At 38.3% G+C, this 17,948-nt stretch overlaps 3 protein-coding genes and 1 pseudogene across 3 annotated transcripts; 2 read left to right on the plus strand and 2 right to left on the minus strand.

The window, feature by feature from the left end:
• Positions 1-762: 762 nt before the first annotated feature.
• Positions 763-2,776, minus strand: LOC103334665 (mogroside I-E synthase-like). Its single transcript, XM_008237643.3, has 2 exons — positions 1,849-2,776; positions 763-1,579 (listed from the first exon to the last, which is right to left on the minus strand). The coding sequence occupies exons 1-2, from the start codon at positions 2,515-2,517 to the stop codon at positions 854-856; spliced, it is 1,395 nt and encodes a 464-aa protein (XP_008235865.2). The 5' UTR covers positions 2,518-2,776; the 3' UTR covers positions 763-853.
• Positions 2,777-6,796: 4,020 nt separating this feature from the next.
• On the minus strand, positions 6,797-8,629 carry LOC103334664 (mogroside I-E synthase-like). Its single transcript, XM_008237642.2, has 2 exons — positions 7,931-8,629; positions 6,797-7,656 (listed from the first exon to the last, which is right to left on the minus strand). Exons 1-2 carry the CDS (start codon positions 8,591-8,593, stop codon positions 6,934-6,936), a joined length of 1,386 nt encoding a protein of 461 aa, XP_008235864.1. The 5' UTR covers positions 8,594-8,629; the 3' UTR covers positions 6,797-6,933.
• Positions 8,630-9,499: 870 nt separating this feature from the next.
• On the plus strand, positions 9,500-17,948 carry LOC107881330 (disease resistance protein RPS2-like; annotated as a pseudogene).
• LOC103334730 (disease resistance protein At4g27190-like) lies at positions 15,016-16,979 on the plus strand. Its single transcript, XM_008237704.2, has one exon. The coding sequence runs from the start codon at positions 15,223-15,225 to the stop codon at positions 16,738-16,740; it is 1,518 nt and encodes a 505-aa protein (XP_008235926.2). The 5' UTR covers positions 15,016-15,222; the 3' UTR covers positions 16,741-16,979.

Raw genomic sequence — 17,948 nt, forward strand, 5'->3', positions numbered from 1 at the left:
CGATATAACCAAACACGTGTTGAGAAAATTAGAGTACACAACTCTAATATAGATTTATTAAAGACAAAATAAGTAAACAATAATGACTTGGATTAGACTCAGACAAAATTACGACAAGACAAGTCTCAAATAAAAGACCAACTCATACAAGCACTCTTTCTCACTTCTAGAGACAAACTCACACTTCTTATTGACACTCTTTTCACTTCTTGATTGGTTAATTGTACAATGCTTATCTCACCGCCTTGGCTATAGTCACACAATTGTTTATCTTCCAGACAAATCTCCAAGCTTAGCCGCTGACGTACTTTTTCCACTTCACCAACTTGGGCTTTTATGTTCTCCTAGACTAATCTACATATATCCTTTATTCTAGATATTTCTAGTGGTAACTCATATTATCACTTTGTTGTTTACACTTCTGGTGCTTCTAGAATATTGTAGAGATTGCTCCTCAAAATGGGGTGAGCTAGGTTGTTTATCTTGGGTTTGGTTAAGTACCGATGGGCTGGGGTTGATATATGTTAACAACAGGTATGTGTGGTGAAACAAAGTATGATAGCAAAGTATGATGGGCTGGGGTTGAAAATTATGCACACAATTGTCCCCTTGAAAATTATGCACACAGTTGTCTTTGTCACTCTTCTTATTTTGAATTAGAACCACACATATAAAAGTAGACTTTTGGAGATTTCTAGTCCGAGATTCCTCTTGCAGATGCTTTGGACAATACACATGAATTAAATTGCAAAACAAAGCACAAAGAAAATAGAGATGCATTAAGTTGCAGTTATTTTCCATGAGGGCTTTGTATTAGGCAATTTTTTAGAAATACACCAGAGCTTTGCCTAGCCTAGCTGAGAACCAGTTTTGCAATGAACTCATCAATGTTTTTATCAGAACTTCCACCTTCATCCACTGCATTCTTGGCCAATGCTTTCCACTTCGAAGCGTTCTTTCGAATCTCCTCCCCTCTCTCCCCATCCAATATTTCTCTCACACAATGTGCTATTTCTTCTCCTCTCACTATCCCTTTCTCATCAGCTTGAGCTTTAAGCCCTATTTTCCACACATCCATGATGAACTTGGCATTGGTGCTCTGGTCAGCCCATTGTGGCACTGCCACCATTGGAACTCCCAAACTCAAGGCCTCCAATGTAGAGTTCCAACCACAATGTGTGACAAAGCATCCTACAGCCTCATGTGCCAAAACTTCCAATTGAGGGCACCATGAAACCACCAAACCCTTCTCAGATGTCTCCTCTGCAAACCCTTTTGGCAGCTTAACTGATTCTGATGTCCTCACCACCCACAAGAAATAGCGTTTGCTTCTCCTCAAACCCAAACCCAATTCCTCCATTTGCTCTTCTCCCAGTTCTGCCAGACTGCCGAACGACATGTATGCTACAGACCCTTTTGGCTTTGCATTTAACCATTTCATGCAGGGATCACTGTTTAGCTTTAAGAGGCTGAGACCATATTCGTTGTTGTCTTCATGACGCTTATCCAGGTACATAGATGGTATGGTTGGTCCAATCGTCCTTAATGTCCAAAACTTTGTCATCCAATATTCTATCACCTATGCGTAAAAGGAGAGAAAAATAAAACAGCAAGTTTAATCTCAAAAGTTGAATCATAATTAAGGTCAAAGAAGTCATTAATATTTGGAGACTTCACACATAAATTATAAGATCGTCATAGCCATTAATTTTGTAGGGTAGTGATGTATATAGTGACAGATAATTAATTTGGTGAACAAATTTGGTGACTCTAGCAGTGTTGTGCACGTCAACTTTCAAGAGAATGAATGAATTTAGAACCAAAAACCACCTCATCAATTTTGTTTACCTCTTGTTCCAGCTCATAAAACGTGTTGCAGAAGACCCAATCAGCTTTGCAAAGATTAGAAAACAGATCTACAGACAGTTTAAGGAAAGCAGGGTAAGATTCAGGAACATGGATGAAAGATGGGGTGTCTGAAGGTTGAAGAGGTGGCAATCCAGGCAGCAAAATCTCAGAGTTAGGATTGAGAGGAAGTTTGAGCAGCCCATTATGGACAAGAGAGAATATGTTGGTAACAGCACAAGATACAGTGACGAAAGCAGCCGCAGCAATCCCAACCCTTTTGGCCACATCAAGAGCCCAAGGAAAAACTGGATCATAAACTAGACAATCCGCAGGGTGGCCTGAGGCAGAGAGCTTGTCAATGAGCTCAGCCAAAGTCTGCGAGCCGATTTCCCGAACACGGTCCCTGTAGGCCTGGACGCTCTCTGCTTGGGCACTCCCACCTTCTCCATCAAAGCCATCGGAAATGGTCTCCAATGCAATGGAAGAGAATGATGTTGTAGATTGTTCTTCTCCTCCTTCATGCGTGGCCTTGTGAACAGAGAGGGTAGTGATCAATGTGACTTCGAGTCCTTTGTGCTCTAAACGCTTGGAGAACTGGAGCATGGGATTAATGTGGCCTTGGATTGGACAGAAAAAGACCAGACAGTGAGCTCTTTCTCTCTTCTCCATTTTGTTGTGCAGAAGCCAACCACATTTGCAAGATTTATAGTGAAAATTGAAGAGCAAAATAAACCGGCCAATGAACTTTCATGCATTTGTACACGTATTGGAATATAAATGAATATTTATTAGTAGAGGCTGTCTCTACTCAAAAACCTTGGTATATGCCAAAATTGGAGACCATTTGTGTGGGTTTGATGTCTCGTTTGGCCCCCTTGTTCAAGTTGACTGATTGGTTTTACTTCACTCAGTATCTGCGAACACACACACACACATATATATATATATATGTGGTCAAACAAAGTATGATAGCACACAACCCTTGTTCAAGTTGACTGATTGGTTTTACTTCAAGTTGACTGTTGGGGTCTTATCTTGTTCTGTAATCTGTGGCTTGTGTTTGTCTTGAATTAAATAGTCTCTTTCCAAAACCAAAAAAGGAAGGTATATGATAGCACAATTGTCCCCTTGAAAATGATGCACATGATTGTATCAGGAGTTTTGAAAATATCGGTGGTCTAAAAATACGAAAATTTTGATGGAAATATCGGAAAAATATCGATATTTAGTAAATATTGTATAAAAATCAAGAAAATTGTGAGAAAACTTGGAAATTTTTATTGAAACTTTAGAGGATGTTTATTTAATCAATTCTCTATGATTTTATTACAAAAAATGGAAGGAAATATATTGCATTGTGGATTTGAGTGATTTAAATTGATTATATAGCGAGCTTGGTTTAGACATCTTAGGGTTAAACACACTATAATAATTTATTTATGAAATTTTAGTACCACAATATTTGCAAATCGTGCCATGTTTGTTTCCATGTAGTGGGTCTCAATGTTCCCAAATAGGGTCATGTCTATTGCCTCCACTAGACATCTTAAAAGTTCCTATATTAATTTGTTATGGAAATTATGTACTTTTTGTTGTTGCTAAACGATGGTTAAATTTCATTAATACGAATAGAAACGTTTATAATATTTAAAACATAGTAGTAACAGCTTATCCAAAGGAAGAATTAAGTAGGAAGTTAAAAAAAAATGATTATAGTGATTTAAGTAATTAAGTAATAATATGAGATAATAAAACATAAATAAAGTCATCTGAAATTCTATTTCTTTGAAAAACAAATTTTAGAGACATAAATATTACATGATGTAGCATGTAATCACGAACTAACCAGAAACGTGGTGGATAATGCGCTCAAACAAAGTTGGAAATGAGAGATCTGATAGAAACCTAACGGTGGAACCACATTGTAACAAATTTAAAAGACCGAAGTATTTTATTATAAAAATTAAGAAGTTAGGGACTAACATGTCTTAAGGTGTAACCACATAGTACTAAATTGTAATTAACCATTTTTGTTCCTATAAAATTAGTTTTTGTTTTTGTTTTGTTTTGTTTTTTTGCATTTTTTTTTGTTTACATCATTGATATCTACATTGTTTTTGTTTTAAAATCCCACTTAAATATGAGTTTTTTGTTTTTTGTTTTTTTATATACAAATTGCAGTGCATTTTTCGATCTTCTTCTTCTATTGTAGTATTCATGTTTTGATGTGAAGCTCAGTTTTTCTGCTGTTGATGTACGTATATTCTTGATCAAATTGTTATTTGAATTTTCTAGTTATTTTTCAACTCTTTGATGTAGTTTTTGTTTTTACTTTGGTTTTATTTATTTATCAAATTTGAGTTTGAGGTGCTGTTTAGTTAGAGATTTTTGTAGAATTTTCTAGTACTTTCATCATAGTTTTGACTTTTAGTTATTCACTTATTAGTAAGTGCATTTTTACACATACTTTGCATTTCAGTTTCCGTTTCTGCATTGCAGTTTTCGCTTTTGCATTACAGTTTCTGTTTTAATACTTTCATCATGGTTTTGCATTTTTTGTTCCTCACTAATTTTAGTACTTTAATCATGGTTTTATAGTGATGTTTTTGTTGCTGTTTTTGTTTTTGCATTTTTTTTTTGTTTTTGTTTACATCACTGATATCTACATTGTATTTTTGTTGCAGTTTCTATTTTCATTGGCAATTTTTGTATGGATCTGTGTTGAAATGAATTTTTTAAAACCGTCGATTGTTTATATAAATGTTGTATAGCTGAATAAATATCACAAAAACAAGTTTGGTGTAGTGGTTTGTGAGTGAGGCTTCCTCCTATGAGGGTCAATGTTCACTTCCTTTCAATGACACAAAATTTTCTATTTTTTAGGGTGGATAAAGGGCAACGGAGTTGGTCCCCAGCTAGGCGGCAATGGTTGGCTGCTGATAGGTTGTGGCGGCTGGCAGGCAATGGGCGTCGATGGTGGCGGCTGGCCGGAAGGGGGATTGCAAAGGTGGACATGTGGCATAGTGTGCTTGCATTAGAATGAGTGACATTGTATGTAAGTTTGATGTTTTTTTTAATTACATTATTGTAAAATTAGGAGCTACTTTTTGGTCTTTGGCCTTATGCTAATGAAGTGAAATTGTATTTCTATCTTCCAAATTAGTAAACTAAATAGTGTTTTAAAATGAAAGCTCCCTAATAAGTGAGGAACCAACCATTAGGAACGACAATGAGATAAGATCGTTACGACGATGGAAAGTGGCTGTGAAATTGGGAATGTGACTGCCCTATTTTCCAGTCGAGGGAGAGATGATAAGATCTAATTTTGGCCAAGCTTTTAAACAAAAAAGGTAACACTATACTTTTCTAATTTAGACAAACCCAATGAATCTGGGTCTCTTCTTTGGTCAAATCCAAAACAAAATTTGATTCATAAGTAGTAAAGATTATTGTGCCTAATACTTATTATTATTATTATTTGTGGGTCGATTTAGTCCGAGCTTCCTCTTGCAGATGCTTTGGACAAATTCCCAAAGGACAAAACATGAATTAAATTGTAACACAAGAACTGGAACTTAAAAAAGTTTTAAAATAAAATGGAAACAGAGGGCAGTCAAGCATTCTGGATAGTCGATAGCTAGCAGTCCAAATGGGCCTGATGAGTGATAACAATACACCCAGTTCCAGCAGAATTGCTCACCCACAAATGACTCAACACACCCACAACAATCCTACATAATAATATGAGAAATGCTAGGCCACATCTGTAGACCACTTTGTAAATTACCTTTCTAATAGAGGTAAGATCCATTGTATTAGTGGACTCCATTCCTATTAGAGACGTGATTTACAATGTGATCTACCTAACATGACCCGTAATTGTCTCCAAAAATGTGGATCACGGCTGATCTTCTCACGACTCATTGCAGCAAATATCTTGTAATCTTTCCTATCTCTTCCTATTTCTCTTAACCTTTTTGCCTTTTCATTAACTTGTTCAATGAGCTCATTTCCTTACCTCACTTTCACTTTCACTCTTGCATTTTCAATTTATGTGTTGACCTTGTGAGTCTTTTATATATCTCTCAACTTTTTCTTTCCAACTTCATTAAATAATTTGTCGTTGATTGTTTAACCCCTTCTCTGGGTTGTTTGATGTCTAGTGGTTATTAAAAGCCAGAGAGTTTCAGGGCTTCAGTATAATATATTTATCTCTGCTCATTTGGCTTTCATTAACTAATTAAATAGCACTTTTCATTCAAGCCCGTTTTGATGGCTTTCTTGATGCTGGCATTTTTACTGGCAGTGTCCTCTGGTTACTGCTTTTTTGTTGTAGTTTCAGCTTCGATGTCGAGAGTAGTAAGGCTACTTAAATTCTTCATGGGATTTCAGCAACAACACTAATGAAGGTTTTGTCTGTGACTTTCTGGGAATCTGAGTGTTGGAACGAGCATGAAAGCAAAGTCCGAAGCATAAAGCTTTCGGATTTGGGACTAAAAGGCCAGTTTCCTCAGGGCTTAGCTTAACTGCACAAGCAGTCCTATAGCTTTCAGGCAACAAACTAAGTGGACACCTTCCTACTGATATCAACAAACATCCTTTCCTTCGTTATGTACCTTGACCTCTCATCTAACAGCTTCTCAGGCAATTTTTTCAATTGAGAAACCTTTAACATGAGTCATTGCAAAGGTGATATATATGCTAAAATATGAATATGGTTTGAATGTATTAGGTTGTTCTTTATTCTTCTCCATAAGGAGGTATAGATACATATGAGGGTTTTACAAGGAATTAGATATAGTAAAGAATTAGGAAAGTATCTCATAATTGTACAATGATTTATCACTTATATAAAAAATAGGAAAGTAAATCCCATAATTAATCAAGAAAGTAAATCTCCTTGATTAATTAGGAGACTCACGTCAACAATATACGCACACGCAGAAGGTAACAAAATTGGTTGCAGAAGATTTCTTCTTTTTGAACCGTTTATTAGAATCACAGAGTCTACACATTATATAGCTAGCCTCATTTTTATTTTCAATATGAGGACTTGTACTTGGCAATTTTGCAGCTTTGCCTAGCCTAACTCTGAACCAGTTTTGCAATGAACTCATCAATGTTTTTATCAGAACTTCCACCTTCATCCACCGCATTCTTGGCCAATGCTTTCCACTTTGAAGTGTTCTTTCGAATCTCCTTCCCTATCTCCCCATCCAATATTTCTCTCACGCAATGTGCTATTTCTTCTCCTCTCACTATCCCTTTCTTGTCAGCTTGAGCTTTAACCCCTGTTTTCCAAACATCCACGATGAACCTGGCATTGGTGCTTTGGTCAGTCCATTGTGGCACTGCCAACATTGGAACTCCCAAACTCAAGCCCTCCAAAGTAGAGTTCCAACCACAATGTGTGACAAAGCATCCTACAGTCTCATGTGCCAAAACTTCCAATTGAGGGCACCATGAAACCACCAAGCCCTTCTCAGATGTCTCCTCCACAAACCCTTTTGGCAGCTTGGCTGCTTCTTTTTCCCTAACCACCCACAAGAAATAGCTTTTGCTTCTCCTCAAACCCAAACCCATTTCCTCCATTTGCTCTTCTCCAATTTCTGCCACACTGCCAAACGAAACGTATGCTACAGACCCTTTTGGCTTCACATTTAACCATTTCATGCAAGCATCACTGTTTGGCTTTAAGAGGCTGAGACCATACTCCCAGTTGTCTTCATGACGCTTATCCATGTACATAGATGGTATGGTTGGTCCAATCGTCCTCAATGGCCAAAACTTTGCCATCCTATCCACCGCCTATGCATAAAATGAGAAAAAGTAAACAAAAGAAAGTAGGTGTTATCTTAGAAGTTGAATCATAAGGTCAAAAATGAGAGACTTAAAAAAATTCATAAGCTGGTCATAGCCCTTGATTAGTGATGCATACAGTGAGAGATATTTAATTTGGTGGACGGAAGAATGAATTCAATTGGAACCGAAAACCACGAAAACCACCTCAATTTATGATGTTGATCACTACGTATGCACAACCCTACTACACTTATACCTCCTTATCACTAATTTTGCTTACCTCTTGTTCCAGCTCATGAAATGTGTTGCACAAGACCCAATCAGCTTTGTCAAGATTAGAGAACTGGTCCAGAATCAGTTTAAAGAAAGCTGGGTACGATCCAGAATCATAGACGAAAGATGGTGTGTCTGAAGGTTGAAGAGGTGGTAATCCTGGCAGCAAAATCTCAGAGCCTGGATTGAGAGGAACTTTGAGCAGCCCATTTTGGACAAGAGAGTATATGTTGGTAACAGCACAAGAAAAGGTGAAGAAAGCAGCCCCAGCAATCCCAGCCCTTTTGGCCACATCAAGAGCCCAAGACATACATGAATCATAAACTAGACAATCAGCAGGGTGGCCTGAACCAGAAATTTCCTCAATGAGCTCAGCCAAAGTCTGTGAACCTATTTCCCGAAAACGGTCCAAGTAGGCCTCAATGCTCTCTGCTTGGGAAGCCCCTCCTTCATCATAGCCATCAGAAATGGTCTCCAATGCAATGGAAGAGAATGATGATGGTGATTGTCCTCCTCCTCCATGCATGGCCTTGAGAACAGAGCGGGTAGTGATAAATGTGACTTTGAGTCCTTTGTGCTCTAAACGCTTGGAGAATTGGAGCAATGGATTAATGTGGCCTTGGCTTGGATAGAACAAGACCAGACAGTGAGATTTTTCTCTCTTCTCCATTTTGGTGTGCAGAAGCCAACCAAATGTGAGGATCTAGCTAGTGAGAATTGAAGATCAATAAATAAACCAACCAATCAACTTACAAAAATTATTAGTTTCCCTTTTGTCGGTTTCTGTGGACCTAGCAGCTGTCCCCACTTAAAAAGATTGTACATCCTTCTGGTCAGACAATGAAAGTTCTAATTATTTTGGACAAGTTCATAAACTGCAATACAGATTTGAGGTTATGCAAAGAGCTTAAATTCTTGTTTCTAATTGTAAACTTCATGCATATGTATAATATAGGTTGCAAACGAGTTTTATAATATGAATGGATTGATAACACTATGTAATAAATACGCGATTATATTGAAAAATGTGCTTATTTTGCAATATAATGCGTTAGTTATTATGTTATGTGCATCTATTTTATTATAGGTATTTAAAATACGAATATTAAATGTATATACTTTAATATGAATGAATTGATAACACTTTGCGATCGTATTGAAAAATGTGCTTGTTTTGCAGTTTAACGCATTAGATATTATGCCATGTGCTCTATTGTGGGTATTGTCCTCTGCATCAATAATTTACTCAAATGGAGGCAAAATAGAGAACTAGGACCACTTTTTGGGTTTGAAGAAACGGAGGAGAAATTATTATCGACACGTGACACTGACCAAAATTCCTAGGTTGGGTTGGGTTCCATCTTATCTTATGGATCACCATTTTCATGGCTTAAAAAGATTTTTATGAGTTTGTTTGGGTCTCCATATCGGTTTGGGCTGAATCCACCCACACTTTAATGAGGGCTTAGGGCCAATATCATCCAAACTTTGGTGTCCCATTTCAATCCACCCAAACTTTCATGGGCCAAAATCAGAGGATTTATAATACCTAATCAAACTAGGAGTTTTCGGTGACATGAGAACTCAAAGCAAATTCAAATGGTCATGGGTGTATCCATCTGTGGGAGGATCTAATGACTTTGAATCAAGAAACAATTCAATCATCATAGATGTAATGCATGCTCTAACGGATGATCAAATCAATCCGGTTGTAATATGTGGAATGGGCGGTATAGGCAAGACAACCTTGGTGGAAGAAGTTGGTAAGAGAGCAAATGCAGACGGTCTATTCGACGAGGTTACAATGGCAGTTTTCACCCAAACCGCTGACTTGAGTCGTATTCAAGATGAAATTGCAGAGTTTCTTGGTCTAGAACTTACAGAAAAGGGTTTACGTGGAAGAGCAGATAAGTTACGCAAAAGATTATCAGGTACTAAGAGGGTCCTTGTAATATTGGACAATGTTTCTACACAAGTAAATTTGAAGACAGTTGGAATTCCATTTCACTGTGATAAAATGAGTTGCAAAGTCTTGGTAACATCACGAAACCAGGATATATTCAATGATATGGAAACCAAAAAGAATTTTCCTATCGATGTTTTGACAGAACAAGAAGCATGGGATCTATTTAAGGAGATGGCAGGCAGTTCCATTGAATCTCCTGAGCTATATTTCGTAGCACATGAAGTTATGAGTAAATGCGCTGGTCTGCCAATTGCAATTACGACTTTTGGAAGGGCACAAAAACATAAAAGCAAGAATGTGTGGAACGATGCACTTAGACAACCAACAAGGGCTTGCCCAGAAAACATTCCAGGAATGATACAAGAAGTGTATCCCAGAATAGAGTTGAGTTACGAATGTTTAGAAAGCCACGAGGCCAAAGCATGTTTCTTGCTCTGTTGTTTATATCCCGAAGGTTGTAATATACCAATTGAAGATTTGGTTAGATATGGGTGCGGGCTTAAGTTGTTCAAAAGCATCCACTCAATGGTAGAAGGAAGAAACAGTGTAGAAACATTGGTTGGCATACTCAAAAGTTCTTTTTTGTTGGTAGACAGCAACAAGGAAGGGTGTGTCAGGATGCATGATGTGGTGCGGGATGCAGTCTTATCAATAGCTTCTAAGAGTAGAGATGTATTTGTGGTAAGATACGGGGCGGAACTGAATGGTTGGCCTAACAATTACGTTTCTGGGCAATACATCTGCAGTACACTGATAACAAATGAAACTCCTGAGCTTTTATTGTTGTCATGTCCAGATGAATGTTTATTGAAACCAACGGCCACTATTTTAGAAGGAATGGAAAATCTCAAGGTTTTAGCTATGAAGAACACATTTGTACAGCCAATACTGCCATCACTTCCACTTTTGAAAAACCTTCAGACACTGTGTCTAGAGCATTGTAATCTGAATTTGGACATTGGACCTGTCATTGGAGAGCTACGAACACTCATGACATTCAGCCTGCGTGGATATTACATCGAACAATTACCTGACGAATGCAAAAATTTGATTGATCTAAGGGTGCTGGATTTGACAGGATGCAATAGTCTTAAAGTAATTTCACCGGGTGTCATATCGAAGTTTTTTCTACTAGAAGAACTGTACATGTGGAATAACTTTGGGCAATGGGTGGTAGGGGATCAAACCCCTATTGTACTAGACCAAACATGCATGGATCGGGTGGAAGCCCAGTTAGAACAAGAACAAATAGACACATTGGAGGAAGAATTTCTGGGGTCACGAGAAGAGCACACGAGGTTCGTTGACTGGAAGATTGAGGAATATCATGATGAGGAAGCAGAAACTTATGCAGCAATTACAGATTTACTTTTCTTGCTTCACTTGACTACTTTGGAGATCCTTTAACACTTAAATCCTGAAACTAGGCATCGTAAGAGCTATTCCAACCATGCAGCCCAGCCCGAGGGGAGGGGGGAAAAAAACAAAAATCCGCTTCCAGCCATGCAGCCCAGGCCCGGGGGTGTGGGACCCACCAACCCTGGCCCGAAGGCAACTTTCGCCTGGTCCAAAACGAAGTCTGTAGGAATCGCTACATGATCGCTACACATCGATTTGATTTTTTTGCCACGTGGCGTCGTCTGGGCTCTCCGATCTGATTTTTTCCAATCCAACGGCAGCCAATTTTTTTGCCATAAAATACTGGAAAAAATTCGGAAATTTTTTTAAAAAATACCAAAAATTAATGAATTTTTTTCTATAAATACCAGCCTTTTTTAAAAAATTTATCTGAAATTTGAAATTGAAAATTTTATCCGATTATGAGATATGAATAGTATTGACACGTAGGAACCCGTAAATCTTATCCGAAAATATTATCCACATTAATTATTAAGGTAAATAAAATTGTGAATAAAACAAAAAAATGAATAGTAACTGCCCTTAGCTAGGGCAATGGGTGGAAACACAAAATTGGATTTTGCAGGGCAACCACTATTCACGTGAATAGTGGCTGCCCTAGCTCCCCCCTTGCCATGGCTAAGGGCAATATGGGTGGAGTTGCTCTAAGGTGTCCCCTCTATCAAGTCTCATTTTTCGTGCACATCCTAAATATGTATTACCGTTAACATATATGTAAAAACCTAGTTCTCTTAGTTGGATAACATGTGAAACAAATTGCTTTGACACAGAAAAGGAAACTCAAGCTAGCCTTTTGTTTCTCATGAGACGATGCTAGTGCTAATAGATTTCAATGTATATTTCTGCAGGTTGACTTACCAGTCTTGGAGACACTAGAAATCCGTCAAATGTACAACTTCAACTCCTTCTGTGAACGAAGAGATCTAAACGTGTCCAATTGTAGCAGATTAGTACCAATGCACATGCAAACCAGATTGCAGAAACTAGAGAAGTTAAATGTGAGAAATTGCAATTTACTGGAAGAGATTTTTGAATTCAGAGAGTTGCCTGCCAATGAAGGGCATGCTATAGCAACTTCACAGTCAAGGGAAACACCTTCAACTTCCCAGTCTGAAGGAAGGCAAATAAGCAAGATGGATTCGCCGCAAACTCAAGGATTTCAGAATCGAACATCATTATATGTCTCTGACTGTAACAATTTGAGAAATCTGCTCTCTCCTTCCATTACCAGAGGTCTCGAGAACCCAAAAAATTTATCTATAAGCAAGTGCCTGAAGATAGAAGAAATAGTCACTACAGAGGTGGTAGAAACAGAGGATAACGGCATGCTCCCTCAGCTAAGTTGCTTGGAACTTAGTGAGCTACCGTATCTCACAAGTTTTTCTCATGGAAAATATGCTTTCAAATGGCCATTAGTGGAAATGATCATTGTCGACGAATGTCCTGAAATGAAGAATTTTTGTTTATGATCTCTTAGGACAGCAAAGGAAGTCAAAAAAGTATCAGTGGCGCGGGGGAGAATCTTTGGCAGGAGCTCAATGACAGTAGGGAAGAAAGCTGGTCTGCATTTTTAGATCCATAAATGATTTGCAATTGCATTTCTGTTGTGTTATAATTTGTATTTCGTGACATGAGCTGTGGGATCAATATGTAACATGTAGAATGTTGTGTGTACCTCAATTATTTCATCATGCTGATTTGCGCCTTCTATGGAGGTTTAGTAGCACATATGTAGAGTTTTTTCTCATAATTCTCAAATAATTCTTCTGGTATATTTTTGGACCTCAAGGAAAATGTTCATTAGGATGACAATTAATAAAAGGAAGAGATAATCGTTTACGAATGCCCCCAAAATGAAGAATATGATAATAAGCAATTGTCTTCTTCACTTAGGGGCCATTCGTAAACAGCTCTCTACCATTAATCATATCTGGATTGGTAATTTTTTAGAATCCTAATGAGTTCACAATTGCATTCAGTCGCATGGGCACATCATCCCTATGTAGGTTCTAGGGGTACATTACCAAACATGTATAAAAAACAGGTAAAGGTCCCTGAATTTTACATCGAGTTGCAATTGAGCTCTGCAACTTTTTTTAAGGCAATTATATCCGTTAACTCTACAACCTACGGTCCAAATTTATCAATTTGGCCCCAAAATGAGGGCTAAAAGCGTAATTTCGAATTCCTCTACTACCTCCGCAACCCCTCGCCACCATAGCTATCACCACCATCACAAGTGCTTTTGGTCCCACCATAGCCATCAATCACCACCGACCCCACTCCCAAATCTGCAAACGACGTCATTTTGGTGATTGAGGCTTACAAGACACTGCGTGATCGGGCCCCTACCCATCTCTACCTTGTTTGTGGCTTCTCTAAGTCCTTCCACCTCAGCCAAATGCGGGAGAAGAGGACGATGATGCTGTGGGGGTGGGAGAAGAATACAGAGAGAGATCAATGCGTGGGTGGGTGTCTGAGTTTTTATCTCGGCGTAATAGAAGAAGACGATGATGCTGGGAGTGGGAGGACTCAATTGACGGTTTTAACCCCCTAATTAATAGCCAAATTGACAGAGGATCACGGTTGGACGCAATTGCAACTATTTATTAAGTTAATAGATGTAATTGCCTCAAAAAATAGTTGCGGGTCTGAATTGAAATTCAGAGTAAAACTCAGGGACCTCTACAGTTAAAAACTCTACAAATTTAATTAATTATTAGTTTTTTTAGGACAATTTCTATTGAGAGAAGTGATAATATACGAAACTCACACATATCACACGAATACTAGGATTCAAATTCAGGACTTTTCTCAAACTACTACACTAGTGAGTCCTTTGCAATGCATTTGATTTTTAGTTTTAGTTGGTTTAATTAGTCAAATTTGTCTGTTCTCTTGCTAATTTGTGGTTAGATTCTTTCCCTTGATGGGCTGCTTTTGACTGCAACAACAATGGATGGACCACCTCTCGAAGCATACTTGTACAAACAAAGGATATATACACTCTGATAAGAGTATCCATAGTGGGGGAATGTAAATTCGGGGGTGTAAAGTCATTTTTACATCCCTTTCCACCTTTGGGGTGTAAATATGTTTTTTGCTCCAATGAGGGTGTAAATTGGGGTGTAACCGTGGGTCCCAGCATTTTATGTTGACTTTTCTTCATTTTTCTTCTCTTTTCTCGGGTGGGTCCCGCCTGCAAGGGATGTAAAAATAGATGTAAATATACATTTTATTTTACATCCTCATGGTGGTGATGTATATTTACATCTATTTACATCTCTCTATTGGAGACGATTCCGGTGACTCGGGGTGTATATTTAACATACACCCCCATATACACCTCCCAACTGTGGATGCTCTAAGAATCTTCAACAATGCCGGCCAAATTGTAAAAATCTTCATACAATAATAAAATAAAAACTGCATGGTTTGGAAATTGTCATAATTTGGAATTAATTTGCTTGACAAATTGGCTTTCATTTGCAAGAACGTTGGCTTCGTGACAAAAATATGCATTTTTGGCAATTATTTCTCTAATTAACGAATCATTTTGGGAAGAAAAAGAAAATTCAACAAAGCCATTCAACTGACTGGGAATGGGAACACTTAATTGGGTTCATAAAGAGAGGATGAGACCCCAGTGGCGAACGGTCTTTGACTATGAGAGCATCTTTTGTAAAGTTTCTTGCCATACAATCAACTCTATCTGGCTCATCGCTGCTTTCTTTCATTCTTTGTTTCTTGTCGTGGAAATTTCATCTGTTGCTTTCTTTCTTTCTTTCTTTGTCTTTGCCATTGCTTCACTTATTTGGAAGAAGTGAAGCTCCTTTGTTTCTTATTTGTCTTTCGTATTGCTTCTTTTACTAGCTCCTCAAAAACATCCAGCCTTACTTCCTCCACCAGCACCTATGCAACTTTCTGAGCGTTTGGAATATAGATTACCTTATACACAGGAGGTCTTGAGGGTTCTGCAGGATGAAAATACCAACCTGGTTGGCATTAATTGTCGGAAATTCAGAGGAGGAGATACCGTGACAATGAAAGAGTTCATCGAGAGAGTGAAACAGCAAGATCTATTTGAACAAGTTGTGATGGCAGTTGTGTCCCTTAATGCAAACTTGAGACGAATACAAGGTGAGATTGCAGAAATGCTACAACTGAATCTGGGGAATGGGAGTTTGTTTCAACGGGCGCAGGTGCTACATGCTAGAATGTCCCAAGACTCTAGGAGGTTGCTTGTAGTATTGGCTAATGTCCGGGACATGCCTGATCTTGAGGCCATCGGAATCCCTTATGGTGATACCGATACAAACGGAAGGTGCAAGATCATGTTGATGTCAGGACTCATGAATGTACCAGCCAGTGTTGAGATGAGAGCCCAAAATAATTTCAAGTTGTTACTGGAATCTACACCGAAAGGACCTATTGCTTTTGAATCAAGAAATTCGATCCTCAGAGGCATAATGGAAGCTCTAGCAGACGATCAAATCAATCCGATTGTAATATGTGGAAAGGGAGGTATTGGCAAGACAACCTTGGTGAAAGAAGTTGGTCAGAGAGCAAAAGCATGGCGTCTATATGATGAGGTTGTGATGGCAGTTTTTACCCCAAACCTTGACTTTAAATGTATTCAAGATCAAATTGCAGATTGTTTAGGTCTATCACTTGCAGGACAACCTTTATCTGCAAGAGCAAATAGCTTATGCCAAAGATTATCAGGGGATAAAAGGGTCCTTTTAATATTGGACAATGTTTCTATACCACTGAATTTGGAGGAATTAGGAATTCCACTTCCTTGTGATAAGAAAGGTTGCAAGATTTTGGTATCGTCGCGAAACAAAGATATGTTTGCCGGAACCAAAAAGATTTTTTCGGTTGGTGTGTTGCTAGAACAAGAAGCGTGGAGTTTGTTTAGGGAGATGGCAGGCAGTTCCATTGAATCTCCCGAGCTGCTTCCGGTAGCACAACAGGTTCTACACGAATGTGCTGGTTTACCAATTGCAATTGCAACAGTTGGAAGGGCACTGCATCAAAAGAGCAGGAAAGTGTGGATTGATGCACTGAAACAACTAAGAAAGCCTTGCCCAGCAAACATCCCAGGAATGATGCAAGAAGTGTATCGAAAAATAGAGTTGAGTTACGAATGCTTAGGAAGCAGGGAAGCGAAAACATTTTTTCTGTTGTGCTGCCTACCTGAGCAAAGCAATATTAATATAAGGGTTGAAGATTTAGTTGAATCTGGGATTAGAGTTGAGCTATTTAATGGCATTGGTTCCGAGACTGAGGCATGGAACTGCATAGAAACATTGGTTGACATACTCAAAAGTTGTCTTTTGTTGTTGGACGGTGACAAGGAACGATTTGTCAAAGTGCCTGATATAGTGCGCAGTGTGGGTTTATCAATAGCTGCTTCAAAGTGGGGTTGAAAGTAACCCTTTTTTCCACTTGAGATATCCATTCTTCACTCTGGTAGCCTTCATCTTACTCACCCAACCTCTCACCAACTCGATGAAAAACCAAAATTTTTGTATTAAGGATATTGTTAGTAAGTTGCATCGCCTCCATATACGTTGTTAGAGTTTTTTTGTTGCTGTTGTATCTGCTTTGTTTATCTGGAAACTTATTGCTGTAAATGCAAGGCTGGGTAAGGCGCTGATTGTATTAAGTCCCATCTATCTTGCACATCATAACTATATGGACAGTTGTTAATTATGTACACAACATGATCTGTCCATTGATATAAATAAAACAAGTAATTCTGACAAATAGAAAACTCAAGCCTTTAAAGGATTGGCTGCCAGTGAAGGCTCAAAACGAACTCAAGGCTTTCAGAATCTAACGTCGATTATATGTTTCCAACTGTAACAACCTGAGAAATCTGATGTCTCCTTCCATTGCCTGAAGATAGTAGAAATAGTCAGGGCAGAGGTTGAAGAATGTTAGATTGTAGGGTGATTGTGGTGTTGCTGTGATACCGTTGTTGGTTTTATGTGATGAACGGGTTTAGGACAATTGGACAATAGTTGAAACAAAGTGATTTTATTATATTGGAGGAGAATAGTGCACAGATTGGTGTACATACTACATAGAAGGTGTTTAGTGTTTAGGCTTATTGGTCTCCTTCCTTGCTTATATAGGCTTATTGGCCCTCTTTCTCTTAGCTTGGTGAGCTTATTGGCTCCTCAATATAGCTTTGTTTGGGTAGCTCTTGGCTTCCTTAGTTTGGGAGTTGGCTTGTTTACTCCCGATTTAGTTTGGGAGTTTATTGGTCACTCCACATTTCATTGTAGGTTGCATGCCTATTGTTTGCCGACTTAGCCTTGGTAAACTGACTTGGGCACTTTCTCCCAACGTAGTCATGCTCTAGAGATTTCTTCCACCGCCATACTTAAGCCATTCACTTGTCATCTATAATATTCTACCATATTCATCTTGCTTTGCCGCCATGCAACTTCTTTATTGCGAGCTCTTGACTTTTCTAAAACTTTGTAGAAAAAATGAGCATTAGTTTTTTTTTTCCACAAAGAAAAAGAGGAAAACAGCATTCTCCCTCAGCTAAAGTTGTTTGGAACTTATGGAGCTACAGTACCTCACAAGTTTTTCTCATCTTATATATGCTTTCGACGATCATTAA

The sequence above is a fragment of the Prunus mume genome, linkage group LG6 (assembly GCF_029339155.1).
Source record: "Prunus mume cultivar Tortuosa linkage group LG6, ASM2933915v1, whole genome shotgun sequence".
In the NCBI taxonomy this organism is placed as follows: Eukaryota; Viridiplantae; Streptophyta; class Magnoliopsida; order Rosales; family Rosaceae; genus Prunus; species Prunus mume.

Bases quoted from the DNA above. Each gene is read 5' to 3' on its own strand.
- LOC103334665 (XM_008237643.3), bottom strand. From the start codon at position 2,517: ATGGAGAAGAGAGAAAGAGCTCACTGTCTGGTCTTTTTCTGTCCAATC. The intron at 1,580-1,848 runs GTAAACAAAATT...TTTTACGCATAG, and splicing joins TTTATGAGCTGGAACAAGAG to GTGATAGAATATTGGATGAC.
- LOC103334664 (XM_008237642.2), bottom strand. From the start codon at position 8,593: ATGGAGAAGAGAGAAAAATCTCACTGTCTGGTCTTGTTCTATCCAAGC. The intron at 7,657-7,930 runs GTAAGCAAAATT...TTTTATGCATAG, and splicing joins TTCATGAGCTGGAACAAGAG to GCGGTGGATAGGATGGCAAA.
- LOC103334730 (XM_008237704.2), top strand. From the start codon at position 15,223: ATGCAACTTTCTGAGCGTTTGGAATATAGATTACCTTATACACAGGAG.